The 17,035-nt window shown below is 37.6% G+C and overlaps 2 protein-coding genes and 2 long non-coding RNA genes across 7 annotated transcripts; 1 reads left to right on the forward strand and 3 right to left on the reverse strand.

Moving 5' to 3' along the window:
- Positions 1-1,270: 1,270 nt before the first annotated feature.
- LOC121259957 (U-box domain-containing protein 44-like) lies at positions 1,271-5,910 on the reverse strand. Its single transcript, XM_041161796.1, has 4 exons — positions 5,638-5,910; positions 4,255-4,826; positions 3,848-4,157; positions 1,271-3,021 (listed from the first exon to the last, which is right to left on the reverse strand). Exons 2-4 carry the CDS (start codon positions 4,807-4,809, stop codon positions 1,445-1,447), a joined length of 2,442 nt encoding a protein of 813 aa, XP_041017730.1. The 5' UTR covers positions 4,810-4,826; positions 5,638-5,910; the 3' UTR covers positions 1,271-1,444.
- Positions 5,911-7,351: 1,441 nt separating this feature from the next.
- Positions 7,352-9,649, reverse strand: LOC121260024 (uncharacterized protein At5g43822). Of its 3 annotated transcripts, none has more exons than XM_041161882.1 (6): positions 9,349-9,649; positions 9,113-9,267; positions 8,657-8,836; positions 8,484-8,540; positions 8,190-8,254; positions 7,352-7,790 (listed from the first exon to the last, which is right to left on the reverse strand). In XM_041161882.1, exons 1-6 carry the CDS (start codon positions 9,478-9,480, stop codon positions 7,750-7,752), a joined length of 630 nt encoding a protein of 209 aa, XP_041017816.1. In that variant the 5' UTR covers positions 9,481-9,649; the 3' UTR covers positions 7,352-7,749. The 3 variants fall into 3 exon arrangements, with proteins under 3 accessions (XP_041017816.1, XP_041017815.1, XP_041017817.1); XM_041161881.1 differs by having other exon boundaries at positions 7,352-7,855; positions 9,349-9,648; XM_041161883.1 differs by having other exon boundaries at positions 7,352-7,855; positions 9,113-9,231; positions 9,349-9,644.
- A 2,230-nt stretch (positions 9,650-11,879) lies between these two features.
- LOC121260047 lies at positions 11,880-13,183 on the forward strand. Of its 2 annotated transcripts, none has more exons than XR_005939679.1 (2): positions 11,880-12,009; positions 13,150-13,183. It is a non-coding gene; the product is annotated as an uncharacterized LOC121260047 (long non-coding RNA). The 2 variants fall into 2 exon arrangements; XR_005939678.1 differs by having other exon boundaries at positions 11,886-12,293.
- Positions 13,184-13,995: 812 nt separating this feature from the next.
- On the reverse strand, positions 13,996-14,825 carry LOC121260044. Its single transcript, XR_005939675.1, has 2 exons — positions 14,649-14,825; positions 13,996-14,531 (listed from the first exon to the last, which is right to left on the reverse strand). It is a non-coding gene; the product is annotated as an uncharacterized LOC121260044 (long non-coding RNA).
- Positions 14,826-17,035: the final 2,210 nt, after the last annotated feature.

Here is a 17,035-nt window from a genome sequence, read left to right on the forward strand (position 1 = left end):
AACCACCTCTCTCTCAGGTGTACCCTTTAATGTTCAGTCTAATTGAACAATATCCTTAGTTGTGTTTTAATGTTTTGTGAAAAACTTTTTGAATTCTATGATAAGTCCGGTTGATAGGATCGGGGACAACCCCTCGTGTTTTCTATGAAATTGGTTCTGGAGATGCAGGAGGGAACTTGGGCTGCATCGACTACAGTAGTTTTATTCTGATTGAACTGATGTAATGCCAGCAAGGGAGTGCTGTTTACTCTTTGTTATGGCTGCTGGGTATGTGAAACGGAAAGAGCATTGAGATTGCTCTGGGCATTTCTAGTTGAGGCAGTGGAGAACATTTCGCATGCACTCACGAACGGTGCTTATCATAGCATGATCTTGTGAGGAAGTAACTTCACATTGTTCGATCGATTATCATAGCTAATCGTTGGGTTATGATACTTGCCTTTTGCTTTGTTTTTAAATTGTGGTTTATCAACCTCCGTTAAAACCTCAAAAACCATTATTACATACAAAATACAACCCCAAGGATTGAGTACAATGGACAAGCTATACATTTACCATAATTAGCTATTGGCACCTTAAGCTACCAGTTTTTAACCTTTTACACAAGGTCATCGATGAAAAATAAATATATAGCACAATCTTAATGGTCAGATTTTGGCTGAAGGTGCAAATTGTCAAGATTCAGTAATTTATTTATTTTTTTTTATTGGCACCGGGTGTCCGGAACAGCAACCCGACTAATCCCAGGGTGCAAGACTCTCGGCAAGGAGTTTCTCACAAGTACATCTTGAGTAATTCAAAGAAAAAAATCCTTTAGTCCGATACCCTTAGAGATTATTTGCATCCAAGAGGATTTGAACTTTAGTCCTAGGGAGAGCATATCCCTAAGCGCAAGGCCTTTTCTACTTGAGCAAATTCCTAGGGGTCAGGATTTGGTAATATAAAGATAACAAGTATTAATTTTGTTAGATTATGATATAAAAATTGGAAAACGGTTGCAATTCAAGAGCACAAAATTGAACTTTTTCCTAAATTTTAACTAATGTTTCAATGTTGATAATGGCCGAACGCATATACACGGCAAATGCCTACGTTGTCTCAAGATAATTAAGGTGCATGGGAGATCAATACGTCTGTGTTGGTGGAACCCCATAACAATCCCTCCGTTTATGCTTTGATAAAAAGGTAGAGACTCTCCCTATAAAAGAATTTAACAATTTCCCACTCTCAACTCAAGCGCTGTGCAATACAAGTCGATAGAATAGAATCATTCAGAAAAAATAAACAGCTTTCAAAAACCTCAACAAAGGGAAAATGAGAAAATCTGTATACAACAATATCTACCTTCAACTTTATGCTTTCCAAGCCACCATTGAAACAGAACGCTCCAGACAAAAGGAGAGTTACATACGGGTACTTGTACTCATCAACTTAAAGAAATGGCCTATCCCATATTTGGAAAGATTCCAGAGAAGTTTGGTATCTTATCAACATGCTTCAAGGCACGCTCGGCAATCTGCCGGGTTCGGTAATCAGCATGCTGAAATGCATCAACAAGTGCTGTAGTCACATTTGGATCTCCAGAAACTTCATAGGCTATATCTTCAGTTCGCAAAAGTCTTTCAACAGCCCAAACTGCCCTCCTCCTCAGATTATCTGTTCGTTTCTCGAGTAAAACATCGAGTATAGGTTTGATTCCCTCTACCTCATTCAGCACTGTTACGCCTTGTTCAATGTCAACACCATCATCCAGTAAAGTAGATAATGCCGCCAGTGCTGCCTCAACCACCTTCTCATTTGTATGGTCTAAAAGAGCGACTAACTTTGCCACGGCCTGTCCTTCCAGAAGGCAAAAGGATTCTTTTAGTGAACATGTTCCTCGATGAAGCCTACACAATCCAGTTATGACCTGCTGTTTGCTAAAACATGTGAAGATTGAGGCACAAAAGCCAGGTGCTGGCAACTCGGGCAATGTTGTCAAATTCTTGGATTCTAGTGATAAGTTCTCCAGCGCTGTGGCAGAGATCATCTGTACATTGTCTAGTCCATTGGCCTGAAGCAGTTCAATAAACAATGCAGCGACATTCTCCTCACGGCAGAAAGCAATGCAGTCAGGTTCATCAGCCAAGACAAATGTAACCCTCGCAAGAACCTGTACAAGCCCTTCTAGGAATGGAGTGACAAATCGACTGCCCCTAGTCTCTCCTTGACGGATCCTAACAACTCTAGAGAAGATCATCCGAAAGGCACCCTCATCCAGCATCTGCCTGGTAAGGCCCAAGTCCCTCTCCGGAAGTTCAGCTAAAAGGCCAACAGCTGCAGCCTGCTCTTCACTGATTCCTATATTTTCTGATATGACTTTAATTAGGCTGCTGAGCTGGCCGACTGAGCCGCGCAGGGCATCAGCCAATTCCTGACCCATGAGTGAGGAGAGGTTCTTCAGAAGTTTAATGGAGGCTAAACGCAAATCTCTCTGTGGAGCCTCAATAAACTGAACCAAACTGATAGCAGCACCAGAGCTTTTGATGGCAGAAACAACATTAACAACGGTAGTTGGAGAGTTAGTGAGCCCAACAAGAACCTGGAGAAGCTTGCACTCGATTGCTGGACCTGTGTTGCTAATGAGATGTAGTAGGTTATGGACTATGTCTTCTGAGACCAGAGTCTGGTGGTCGGATCCAACTGGGATAGAATCACAGTCATAACCCGAGCTCACAACATTAGCGAGAATTGTTGCAGAAACCTCTTTTAGTCTCATGGGAAGCTGATTGGAACCAACAGCAAAGAGATCCTTCACAAGAGGGGGAAGTATCCCAGCCTCTATCAACACCTTGGCACTTGCCTCATAAGATGAGATCTGGTTTAGAGCTTTTAAAGCAGCTTCTCTTGATTGAATATTACCATTTCTCATTATACTAATCAAAGATGGACCGACGGTGTTGGCCACAATGACTTTTACATCATTGTTCAAGACCAGCTCACCAAGAAATGCAGCCATGGACAGTTTGGTTTCTGGTGGCCCTGCAACCAGCACAAGGGAACCGAGTTAATCTGGAATTTCTTTAACTAACTGTTACTTCATAAAAAAAATAAATAAATAAAAATCCTACCACATCTGAACTCTTAAATTGCTAAGGTGGACCCACCACTCTACTTCTCCAGCTACCAACCAATAATGATTAGAAGAAAGAATTACAGATCTCGTACAAGAAATAGTCTAATTCTCATTTCAGAATATCATGTTTGGCATTTGGATTGCCTCGTACCATATTCAACCCAAACATCAACCCCTCTTCAAGTAAAAAGATGAAAATCAATTGAAGATAGCAAAATCAGTAGGTAAAATATTTGGCAACGTGTAGAAGTTTGGTTTGAATCAAGTTATAATTGACTTGCATATTCATGCATTATCTTTAACAATTAACTTCAGCAAGCAAAACAAAATATTCCTTGCTCTAACCCTGCAAGAAGCAGGACATGTCTGAACTACAGTGTGACCTACGTAGTTGGCTAAAGAAGAAGTCCAGCCAAAATTTGTAATTCTAAGATTTCTTAAAACTATCAAATCTCAGGGCATAAATATTGCACAATCAATTTATGCTTCTTACGCTTTTTACTAATAGTGAGAATAATATCTATTTATGTATTTGTACTTATAGAGATAAAAGAAATTAGGGAGCTCAGTAATCGAGTGAGACTTGGATATTGCTCAACATAAATTCTACTTCAAACACATGACAAGCAACATTTTTGTAGTCCAGTTTGTTTTGGGAAAAGAAACTGGCCAAGGAGTACAGCTTTTGTAGTCAATGAAATAAGCATAAAATAAGACTGACAGTGCAAGCACCTTCAAGGAGTTGCATCAGAAGAGGCTGCAGTCTGCCATTTTCAGCCATCTGCCGCACATTGTTCTCACACTTCTCCAAATTTTCTAGCGTTTTATCAGCCTTTTCAACAGTTAAAAGATCCTCTGAATTACTGCTTGTCATTCCAACCAAGATAAGAATTGCTCCATTAACTGAGCCAATCTTCTCACACAATGTTTCGGATTTGGAGAGCTCATACAGCAAAGATACAGCTTCCTCCCTCTCTTTGGAGAGTTCATGGGACAAGAACTTTACTATAGTGCGCACAGTGTCTCCCTCAGCCAACATTTTCTGCAAAACAAAAAGAAACCATTAACAAGAGGCACTAAGCCCATCCATTTCAATGATTCCATAAAAGCAATTTAGAGAATCATAAACCAATAAAAACCTTATTCTCATCATCATCCTCCACCACAATTCGAAGAGTTTCCAGAGTTTTACACCGAACTTTACGGCTGCTGCTCTTTAACATGTCAACAACCAAGGGTATCAACCCTGCATTACGTGGGATATGCTTATTGGATCTGCTCTTTTGGCAGACGTACTGGACACACTTCAAAGCCTGCAGAATATCACTATCTGAACTCCCCAGATTCAATGACTTACGAGCCATATCAATCTGAACAGCTTCATTCCTAGCAGTCCACTCTTCAATAGTGTTCCTCAAAGCTATACTAGGTTTCAGATCTGTGCTTTTTAATTCCTTCAGCGTTAACGGACACACCAGCTTTCTTGCACTCTCCCTGCATTCCTTGAACCACTTTTCAATTGCTTCTCGTTCAAAAGTTTGCCCATTCTCTAAGGTAACAGGATCACGCATAACTTGCTTTGTCAACGGGCAGACAAATGCATCATAAATAGGCTCAAGGTATAGTCTTTCAAAATGACTGCTCTCATCTGATTGGCTGCCAAGGTCAAAACTCCCATCCCAGCTATTAGCCATCTGATCTAAATTATCCCCTGTGACAAAGATAAGGTAAAACCAGTGTAGACAGTCATTAGAGAAGTAATGCAAGATACAACTAAATCATTTTTGTGAGAGGGGAAAAAAGGAAGCTGCTTTACAGTAACATCAACCATCAACTCATCAAGCGAAGTGAGACATGGAAAGTTCAGAATTTGATTATGGAAAGAGACACTTCGTAGAGAAAGGCACTAAGCTAGTGTGCAGTAAGTAAGCAAACAAGACCCTAGAAGCGCTCATTCCAAGTAAATACTATGTTGGACCCAAACTCCCAAACTTCGAATAACCACTCCAAATCCCCCTTCTTCATTTAAGACTCGTACATCTGGCCAGATATTATCCAATTTTGAACCAAAAAGCAAATCTTATAATCCCCTGAATTATAAGCATCATTTGAAATATATGGACACCAAGAAAACTGAGCCAAACTTTGCCAAAAGTACTAACTACATTCAACCACAAGAACAACAACATGGTATTAATCCTAAGATTCAATTTAATCCGTTCTAAATTAAATCCCAAACTTTTCTAAATTTAAGCAACCACCCCTCACAAATTGATCGTAAAAATAATGACCAAGTTTTAATCAATATCGTTAAACGCAACCATTTTAATCTCAAAGATTCACGTCAAGGTGCGTTCCGGACAATTCAGATTAAACCCATCCCTAATTTGTTTCCACTCTTTCAAAGCGATCGTAAGCAACCCAAGAAGCACAAGGAGGAAAAGACACGGATAGAGAATTAGAAAACAGAAGGAAAGAGATAAATACAAAGAAACGATAAGAAGGGTATACCAAGAACATACCTTTACTCTGAAATTCTTGAACAACTTGCCTCCAAGGAAACCCTAATTCTAGTCTCACAGTTTGGAGGAAATGATCACTGGGTGGATTCGTTGAGCAGAGAAGACTCCGATACGGAGCACTTGTTCCATAAATAAGAATTGACTTTAAACTCGCTGAGAGCAATAGGTATCAAAGACTGTTGTTGCTGGAAGTGGGATGTTTTGAACATGGAGAGAAAGGAAAGAGGGGCTTTGTGGTGAATCAGGAAAGCAACGAACGCTACAGAACAAAAGAGCCAGATAAGTAATATCATAGATTCATAATACAGCGCGTATGTTTCGTGGAAGATATAAGGGGTCGACTGGACAAGAACAGTCGTATGAGAGAGAGAGAGAGAGAGAGAGAGAGTGAGTGTGTGTGTATGTGTCTGTGGAGCCCACGTTGGTTTACCTCGCGGTTGACCCACCAAGCTCCCAAAAACCAGGCTGGCAGAGGCTGTTGGCACTAAAATAGTACGAGAGAGGGAGACGGGCGGCAGGGAATGGAGGACAGTTCCACGTTGGTACCGACAGGCAAAAACCCGGTTTTTCGATGAAAGACATGGCAAATAGAATTTGTTGCGTAGTCTTATCGGATGTACCGTTATTAATTCATTATTATTACACTAGCTTGCAAGACTGGTGCATTGCAAGATTACTGCATCGACTGACCGACCCTGAGGGGACTTCCGGCGGCTGTTCCATTAAAGGCGTTGACTTAACGGTAAAAACTTTCCTCTGATTTAGTTTGGATAATTGGGAGTTGAAATTTAAAGTCTTCACAAGTACGATGCTAAAAGCATGAAACTAATGTGTACTATTTCTTTTATATAATGCGACTCTATGGTTCATCTTCAGATATAAAATGCTACTGAACTACAATTACGTCTATGCACAGATGATGAGTATATATCAACGTGTTATCTCCATCCATCTTCTTAAACTTGTTTACCTTGATAAGAAAGAACTCACACCTTTTGGAATTTCTCTAGCTTCTTTTTCAAAAGCTAATCATTTTTTAATCCTCCTACGTTTGCCATTGAACATATATAGCACAAAAATTGGCCAGATATCAGATATCATGTCATGACTAAGCTTTACATTGAACTAAATTATGTACGACGATGTCATGTACTAAAGCTGAGAAGCAGCACTACAACTTTGAAGTCCCCTTTCAAAGATGATCTCGTCCAGTTCCAAGTTGTTCTTTTTTTTTTTTTTTTTTTTTTTTTTTAGCCTCAGAAGTTATAACAAGTATTGCTTTGACTTCATAAACTAATGGATCCAATGATGTCTACATGTTAACCACACACAGACACGGAGAGAGAGAGAGAGAGAGAGACAGACAGACAGACAGACAGACAGACTTTTTTCTTATCGCCTCCATGCGTTTAATTTTCTCGAAAACTATTATGCGTCAAATGTGGTTCATTTTGACTGGACATCAATAAAGAAAAAACCTTCGTTGAAAGAGAGAGAGTGCTCGCTTTTCCTTATGAAACCTTGTATTGACCAAATCTGATTTCCAAAAGTTTTTTTTTTTAAAAGTCAAAGATTCAATCTTATTTGGGCGGCTGATACAAAAACATGTCAAGGGCTGAAAGTTAAACCTGCCACGGTGCTACCTGTTGGTCCAAGGTTTGCTACATATGATTATAGTATGATAAAACGAATAATAAAGACTAAAGAATAAACATGTCGAAATGAAGTACTATATAAAGGCTCCCAGCTCATCAATATCGGATTTCTGCAAGTCAATGTTTGTTTTGGCAGAAACAAGTTTTACCTATAACTAACAAATCATTTGTTGATGAGAATAATAGGCATAGCCCATGTACACATAACGTATACAAGAGAGAGACCTAAGCATAACTTGCAACCGATACAGGAAAATCATGGACACCTCCCTTGTATATACGCCTATGTATCACACCACTTCCCGGGATATCATCACATAAGATTGTCATCTAACGGAATTCTGAGTGCCTTGTTTGTGCTATCAAGCACCAATTTCTCAGGATTCTCTCTGCAGACAGCTTTTATGGAGTCTCCTTACCAGGCAACAAGCATGCTAGATGATCACCGTAGTAAACCTCAAAAAACGATTCCACTTTGTACTCCCGGTACAAGATATGCTATTTTGTACCACGGTGGAATCAACAGATTTCTTCAGCAAATATGATATCAAATATGAATTGAACTGCAAGAAAAATGCTGCAATCAAATGATGGAAGTAAACTGCAAAAGTTGGTGAAGTAACCATACGTTTTCCACTGAGCAGATGTAAATTTTGCAGGTTTCGACATTGGTGGGTTCTCCCAGCTGGATTGCTTTAAAAATGTCAAAAACCCAGCAATCCAGCTAGCAGAACCCACCAAAGGCCAAAGGAGTATTTATCTTTTCCCATCTATTCTGTCCCTATGTTTCTTTGATTTGTTTAAATTTTTATTAAATGGCAAAAATGTGTTGCACATTGAACCAGAAGAATTATGCTCCTTATTCTATGACATGTTCTTCATTTGTCCTTGGCATACCTTCCTCTTTGGGGATATTAGGCTGATCAACCAGGAGCTGCTGGAGAGCACATAGATCACTGGCACTGCAATGTAGATAGTCCAATATACATGTCAAAGCCGAAGAACAATAGAATACACACACAGAGCACGCAACTAAAAACAAGTCAAGACATGCTAACATAAACACATCAGCCAAAAGTGCAATAAAGTATAGTTGAGAAAAAATAAGGCAGATTTAATTATCTAGAACAGATAAATTATGAACAGCGTAAACAAATATATTTAGAGCTTCTTCTTTTTTCTGTTTCGTACCTGGGTTTCAAGGTAAGTGCTGATAGTGCTGAAACCACTGATGCTTTGAGACGGTACCTTGTAAACAAAAAGCAGGCAAGTCATTGATAATCAAAATCTTTATCTAGCAGTAATACAGGACCATAAATCATAAAGGACATGCTCCAGAGTTCACAGACAGAAAAGTTCCATACTCAGAATTGTGCATGTCATAAAGAACCAAAAGCCCATCCAAGCAGTCAACAAGGCTGGGTTTTATGCCAACTCGTTGCTGCAGTTGCTTTGCATTTGGCTTACTGGAACCACCTTTAATTTGCTGTTTACTGTCTCGATGAATCTTCTCGATTGAAAAAACAATACCATGAAACTCTTCCCTAAAACAATTATAGAACTTAGGTGTAATGAATAAAGCAAAAAATAAGAATCCCATAGGGTAAATGCTGAGTAGCAAACTCTGAACAATTTGATTAAATATAGTGGCTAGAAGTTTAAGAACTGATACGCATACAAAGTGGTTGCTCAATTCATTGCCACTAAACTCCTATGGTCTCTACATACATCTATGAAACAACTGATGCCCATCTTTAATCCTCGCTAATCAGTCGCCAAAACCCAAATCGACAAAAAAAAAAAGTAGGGGGGCAACTCACATGGTTCTCTTCATAGAAAGGAAATTTATTTCTAAAGACTCCATCTGCTTTCTCAGCACCTCGTCCCTGATGCCGTCGATACAATTCAGAGCACCATAATTGCTAGGGTCTTGAAGCACCTGATCACAGACAACAGACGCCCAAAATTTAACATTCTGCATAAAACAAAATTGAGATAAAAAAAAAAAAAAATAGGATAGTGTATAAAACGAGGAACCATCTGGCTCTAGAACGACCTGCAGCCTCTCGATGATGGAGGAGGCATTCCGGAACTGTGAAATTAAGCGAGATTGAAGCTCGTCCCAACGGTTCATTTCGTCCCTAACCTTTCTGAATTTTTGCTGATATTTCTTCACCATCGCCTCCATGACTGTCTCCGACCGCTGACAATAACACAATACAGGAATAAAGAGAGAATCAAAGTGACCGAGCTAGCCTAAGCTGCAGCGCCATTTTCAGTCCATTCGTTGCTTTGTTTTTCAGGGGACAACCAGTCGTGGAGTGGAATGTCGTCGCAAGTCTCTCCTTGGGCCTAACCCCTAACCCGAAAATACTATAACCCGACCCAACTTCGTGTTAGGCAATGACAATTGAGTCCCCAAAAGTTATTGAAATTACGAACCTGTGGCATAGACTGAGTAGGGCTGAGCACCGACCAAGTCGGAGTCAGTATGGCCATCCTCCGACTTTGACTTTGTCAGAGGTCGAATCCGACCTCCGACTCCGACATGTTCATCCTCTGCCCCAACTCCGACTTGTCGGAGCGGAGTCAGATTTGGGGTTTTTTTTACTGTTTTTAACTTCATATTTGACACACTTTTTGAAAAAGAATTTTGTGTGAGATTTTAAATTTATTTTTTTTCAAAAATACAATCTGAAGTAAATAATTTACTTTTTACTAAAAACATAAGAAAAAATAAAACTAAATAGAAACAAGTAACATACTAAGTTACTAACATGCTTCAAAAAATTAAAAATGACTAATCACTGCAATAAACATCCACTCCCATCAATGCATCATCCATCATCCACATCCAACTAATCACTTCAAGTCTACAATAAACATCCACACCCATCATCCATCAACCACATCCAAAATCATCCACATTAATCATAATAATATGTTCTTACAACAATTACAAACATTTTTTATGTTCTAATTTTGTAAAAAAGAGAAACCCAACATTTTCTAAGTGCCAACCAAATTAAATGTTCCCAACAACAAACATATTACAACAAATTAAATGTTCCAAGTGCCACACTGCCTTTCCAACTTCTAAGTTGTGCTTAAAAAAAATATGAAAATATGTTATAAAATATTTTGCTATGCCAACCAGAAAATGATAATGACAACAGAGATAACTATGAATTTTGCTATGCAGTAAATATCCATTATCATGAATTTCACAGAGAATAACAGTTCAATGATCTTACAAACTCCAAAAATCCAATGCAAGCATTGTTGATGGTCCTCTCAATTCAACCAAGGAACGTGATATAAGTTATCCAATCTTTCTTTTCATGATTTTCAAGATTGTCAGCCACAAAACAGACATCAGCAGGACTTTTAGGGAATAACATGACAACTTATGTCGTATATGCACTAAATTAGTTTATCAAAAAGAGGTGATTTCATCAAGTCTGAATTCCTAAAGGTGATAAAACTTCAACTTTGTACTAATAAAAATGTTCAACTTTGTGGAACACAGATTAACTTCCCAACCACACCATCAATTACAGAAAGAAAAAAAACAGCCCACATGCATCATATTAATATATAAACAGTCCCAAACCACAACACACAAACAAAAACAGCTCCAAAAACAAGTATAATCATAGTTTATTCATTCAAAACATCCCAACAAAAGCAGCCCCAATCTTAACTCAAATTAAAACAGCCCCAGTATAATCACAGTTTTATCCAATCATTCCTTGCAAAAACTAAAAAACAGCCCCAAACTCATTCTATTTTAGTTACACAGATTTTACACAAACTCATCAACTGCAACATCCATCCAAACAAGTGTTGATAGGACTTTCAGGATATTCCTTGCAACATCCAAACAAGTATAATCACAGTTTATTCCTTCAAAACATCCCAACAAAAACAGCCCCAATATTAACTCATACTCATCAACTGCAAGTCTGCAACATCCATCCTATTTTAGTTACACATTTTTATACAAACTCATCATCCCAAAATTACACAGATTTTACACAACTATATCATCACAACATTACACAGATTTTACACAACCATATCATCGCAAAATTACACAGATTCACATTTTACACAGAAAGAGAAGACGAAGGGAGAAGAGAGTGAGGCTTACCGTGTTGACCGCTGCCTGCGGGGGTGGTTACTGGGTCAGGGTGAGGTCCTGCGGCGACTCGGCGAGAGAGAGACGAGAGTCGGGGGGATTGGATCAGGGACAGGGGGACTGGGTCAGGGTGAAATCGGGGGGACTGAGTCAGGTGAGATCGGGGGACTGTCGCAAGGTGAGATCGGGACTCGCAGGGAGAGAGAGAGAGAGAGAGAGGAGAGTGGTGCTGTGGAGGCTAGGGTTTTTTTTTAAGCTGAAGCCGAAGGAAAATGGAAATTATGAGTGAGAGAGAGAGAAAGAGAGAGGAGAGTGAACAGGGTGAGGGCCTGAGGCTGAGGCCGCCCCTCCGGGCCGGGGAGGGGGGTGGGGGAGATGGATAATGATACCCTTCCCTCCCGTCTACAACTAGTTTACCTCCCATGACGTGGCAGCTTAGCTTTTTACCTCAGCAGTACAAACTATCGAAACATCTGAAATTCAAAAATAAATTTCAGTCCTCCGACTCCTCCCCGCGCTCTCTCCCCGCTCATCATCTCTCTCGCAACTTCGCATCGTTCGGCGCCTCCATCTCATGTGAGTATCTCTCCTCCGCCTCTCTCTCTCTCTCTCTCTCTCTCTCTCTCTCTCTCTATTGGTTTTGGCCGACAATGGTTGAAGTTTACTCGTTATATGTGCTGCCACCATCACCGTTGCAACTCCAGCGCTGCCATAAACACTACCTGAGACGCCCCTCTCGCACTTCTAAGTAGGCCCCAAGTTGTTCCTCTCCCTCCGCGTACGCTTGCATGGGCCCTAACCTCTCTTGTGCAAAAATCATAGATTGGTCCACCCCCACCCACCGGCGACACGTTCCATTGGTACTAGATTGGTCTACCTCTCCCTATCTCTATGGCTTAAATTGTCATAGGCTGTTGTGAATAATGTCCGAATGGACATTTTTTGTCTCTCAGCTAGATTGGTCTCTTGTTTTAGTCAATCTTTGTTGTGATTCATTCATTATATGCCCATTCCCCCCCGCCCTGATTTGGTTTTCATTGCTGCATATTTGGTGGCTGGTTGTGATTGCTATGTATTATTCTCCCTGAGTTGGTTGCGTATTTGGCCCTCTACCTCTTCACAATTGAAGCTTTCAACAAAATCCCTTGCCACAAATAAATCTAACTAACCAAGAAAATTACAGTTTTGGATTAATCTAATATCTCAAAAAAAGGATATAAGGATATCTGAAATAGAAAAATGAAAGGATCTAGGGATTTAATAAAAACCTAGGAGGTGAGATTGTTTGCACTCGCTCATGTTCTTGATTATGCCTGGAAATGGATATTAATCATAATCCGCACTTGACTTGTTATTCCTGGGTTTTTATTATTTTTTGAGGTTGTGGTTGATCAAAGGCCCTTATTTTTTTAGTTCTTTAAGCAAAATCAGAGGCCTAGAATAAGTTCCATTGTGGAGTTTGATATATAGGTTTGTAAACCTGGTTTCTTTCTCTCTTTTGGTTGAGATTATGTAGGTAACACATTGAATTTGCCTGCAAACTCAAGGCACTTCCTCTTATTTTAGTGGAGTCAATTAGGGATTGAATTGTTTGTTTGTAAAGATTAGTTCTTTATTCTTTTATTTGGTGCACTTTGAATGTGGTCCGTCTTGGATAAATTTTCATGCACTTTGAATATGGTATTGGATAAGTCATGTTATTTCTTTGGTTTGCAGTTTGGCCAATCATGCAACTTTTTTACTTGGGTAGGAAAAAAGAATCCTGAATATGGTACAAGCATGACAGAAAGGGAACTAAATGAACAGTTGGTGGCCGAAGCTGCTCAAATTCATTTAATGAACGAAGATGAGGTATCCAAAGCACAGGACGATGATGGAACCAAAAGTTGTTCGACATCGAGTAGAACTTGAAAAGCCAAACACTGGAGCAAAATATTTATCCATATATATGGGGCCGCACTTTTAGTGCCGTAGACTTTTCAACTTGTACCTTTGACCAATCAATTTAGCTTGAATCCAAATTCAAAGCAATCCTCCACGAAAGCTTATAATGTTGTAAATTTTCATTACACATGTATTTAGAGACATGTTGATTAAAAACTTAGACATGTTGATTAAAAACTTAGGAAAATGGGGGAAAAGGACTTTCAAACTGGAATAGTTTCATGTGGAAAGGTATCAACAACCACCTAATTCACCACTTGTTTTAGTGCTATTCCAAAACATCTAGTTTTTAACATAATCAATTTGAACATAATTGGAGTACATATTACAATGAAATAGTAGACATTAGAACTCGGCCAAAAAATGCACGCATTACAATTAATTTTCCACTGACCTATTACACATTACAATACAACCAGAAACGGTATGCAACTAAATTTCAACTAATCTACCACACATGACAATCAACCAAAATCTGTACACATTATAACTAATTTTCAACCAGACCAAAACAGTAATTTTTATCCCTGACCAAAATTGTACACATTACAATATGATTTGGCTTTCTCTGTAACATTCGACCTTCACAAAATGGCCATTACCCTCATGGGAAAAATATAAAAAATCATGGAAGCATCATATAAGTAGAACCATACATTCCAAAATGATAAATGTAACACCCTCTATTTTAGTAGAACCCGCCATTACTTAGAACCAGCTCAGGTACAAAAACTAGGGAAGCCAGGGACACAAGGTAGAACCAACCTAGGGGCACAAATGATCGAGTAGAACCAGCTATCAGAACCAAATATGCAACCGCAACCACAACCACATCGTGGAAAAATCCAGTTGAGGGACACAAAAAATGCCCATTCTAGCATTAGTCACAACAACGTCCTATGTGGCCATATCTCAACAGAGACAGGGAGAGGCATGACGGTATCCATATGCTGGCGCGTGTTGTTGGCCGCATCGAAGGTGTAGTGGCAGTGGAAGGCATCACCGATGGGTGGGTGGACCAGAGGGGTTATGGCACATGCAAGTGTACGAGGGGGAGAGGAACGACTTGGGGCTTACCTAGAGGCATGAGAAGGGCGTCTTAGGCAGTCTGTATGGTGGCACTGGAGTTCCGATAGTGGAGGTGGCGGCGGCACCTGAAACCAGTAAACATCAACCATTTTCGACCAATGGCCCAAAACAGGTGGGGAGAGAGAGAGAGAGAGAGAGAGAGAGAGAGTTGAGGAGAGATGGAGGGAGGGAGAGAGACTCACCTGTGATGGAGGTGTCGAACAGTCTCGGTGGGCAGAACTGCAACAGAGATGATGCGGAGGAAGAGAGCGCGGGGAGGACTGAAATTTATTTTTGAATTTGAAATGTTTCGATAGGCTGTATTGTTAGCAGTTATTTAGATGTTTTAAAAACTAAGCTGCCACGTCATGGGAGGTAAACGAGTTGCAGACGGGAGGGATGGGTATCATTACCCAATTCTAAAATCAAAATGACCAGCACTATATGCTGTTTCAGAAGTAGTTTTAGGCTTTGTTTGGTTATTAAACTCATCTCAATTCATCTCAACTCATCATTATAACTTTTTTAAATTTTAATATAAAATATAATAAACAATTCAATTTTTTCAAATTTTAAAATAATAATAATATTAAAAAATAATATTTTATCATCACAACTCAACTCAACTCAACTCACTTCAACATCCACACACACCCTTAGTTCAACTTCTTATGGCAATATTTGGACATTTCAGGTAAATGAGATCTTCACTTTGGGTTTATCTCGTTTGGTTATACAAATCATCTCATTTAATTATTATAGTTTTTATAAACTTCCACACAAAATACCATAAAAAAATTAATTTTTTTAAATTTCAAAACAAAATAACATTAAAAAATAATATTTCAAAAATATTTTATTAAATTTTCAACTTTCATCTCAACTCATATGTGTAACCAAATGAAATCTTAATCTCGATGACCTTCTATTCTTGTTTTTACTCGAATAACACCACAAATTCAACTAACACACTTGCAAGTTTTGAACCCCACTTGGTCTTAGAGCTGAGTAAAAATCTGAAAATCCGATTCCGACTCCGAGTCTGCTCTGAGTCTAATAAGGTTTTTTTTCTTGAGAAGTCGGAGTCAGAGGTGGAGTTGAACCGACTCTGACTTTGCTCCGATCTGACTTTGATACTCCGACTTCGACTTTGCCCTCCGATCTCGATTCCGACTCCGCCTCCGACATCGATATTATATATATTTTATAAATATATGTGTTTTTCTATATATTAATAATAATAATTTTATATAATTATATTTTATATAGTTAGTTAAAATCCATACTATACTGGCATGACCTCATTATTATTAAATAATATATATATATATACTATAATATATAGACTAAATTGACTAATAATAATTTAGTATATGTAAACATCATACTATTACAATATTATTACCATGTAGCAATAAATTACTAATATATAAATATAATAACACGTAATCCTAATATATAAACGCTAAAATGCATAATAACATGTAATACTAATCAACTAAGTTACTAATGGATAATAACATGTAATACAAATGGATAAACACTAATGACTAATATATAACTTTATTAATATGTAATACTAAATTATAATAAGTAAAGTATAATAACATGTAATAGTAATGTATAATACCTAAAGTATAAAAACATATAATAGTAATGTATAATAACCAATGTTCCAATATATAATATATAATCACCAGTGACTAGTATAATAAATTAAATATAAATACCAAGTCTAGAATATAATTAAGTTAGAAAATAATATAATAATATGTAATACTTTAGTAAAACAATATGTAACTAACTATTAATGTATAAACATGTAATACTATTCTTTTCAAAAAAAAAAAAACATGTAATACTATTATACTAATATATAATACTAATTATACTTTAGCTATTAATAGAAATAAATTAGACACTAGTTATAGTGAAAGTATAACAAGTTAATAATACGTAATTAAACACTATTTATAAAAATTATAGTACAAGTCTATAGACTATAACATGTAATTTTTAATAACATGCAATACTATAATATAATAATATGTAATTATCAATAATCAATCCTATGGTACAAGTATAAATACTAACGATAAAAACATTATAGACTTATAGTCTACATTTAATACCAATGTAATAATAATTATATTTAAATTTTAGTCAATATAGTACAAGTCAATTTAAATAATAATTTTCATTAATTAATACTAACAATTAAATTGAGTGATAGAAAAAAATTATAAAAATCATAAATAGAATGATAAGTTGATAACATATAATTAGATACTATAATATGATAAAATATTAAAAGTATTATATGAATCTATGATAAGTGATAACATATAATTAATACTAACAATTATAAATATTATAAATATAAAAACTTAACGTTAAAAGTCTAAATAAAGATTAAGATTAAAATTAAATTTATCTATAAAAATCAAAGAAAACAGCGCCCTTTTTAACCAATCCATCTCCCCGAATTATGGTACGCTTACCACCAACTACTACTGTTTTACTACACGTCCGACTTGCCTTTCTTCTTTTTTTGTTTCTTTTACTCTCTGCTACTAGACGCTTATAATAG

This window comes from Juglans microcarpa x Juglans regia, chromosome 4D (genome assembly GCF_004785595.1).
Source record: "Juglans microcarpa x Juglans regia isolate MS1-56 chromosome 4D, Jm3101_v1.0, whole genome shotgun sequence".
Classification (NCBI taxonomy): domain Eukaryota; kingdom Viridiplantae; phylum Streptophyta; class Magnoliopsida; order Fagales; family Juglandaceae; genus Juglans; species Juglans microcarpa x Juglans regia.

Bases quoted from the DNA above. Each gene is read 5' to 3' on its own strand.
- LOC121260024 (XM_041161881.1), bottom strand. From the start codon at position 9,480: ATGGAGGCGATGGTGAAGAAATATCAGCAAAAATTCAGAAAGGTTAGG. The intron at 8,255-8,483 runs GTACGAAACAGA...TCTACATTGCAG, and splicing joins GCACTTACCTTGAAACCCAG to TGCCAGTGATCTATGTGCTC. The intron at 7,856-8,189 runs GTATGCCAAGGA...TTTTTCTTGCAG, and splicing joins TAATATCCCCAAAGAGGAAG to TTCAATTCATATTTGATATC.
- LOC121259957 (XM_041161796.1), bottom strand. From the start codon at position 4,809: ATGGCTAATAGCTGGGATGGGAGTTTTGACCTTGGCAGCCAATCAGAT. The intron at 4,158-4,254 runs GTTTTTATTGGT...TTTGTTTTGCAG, and splicing joins AGGATGATGATGAGAATAAG to AAAATGTTGGCTGAGGGAGA. The intron at 3,022-3,847 runs GTGCTTGCACTG...TGCTGGTTGCAG, and splicing joins TCTGATGCAACTCCTTGAAG to GGCCACCAGAAACCAAACTG.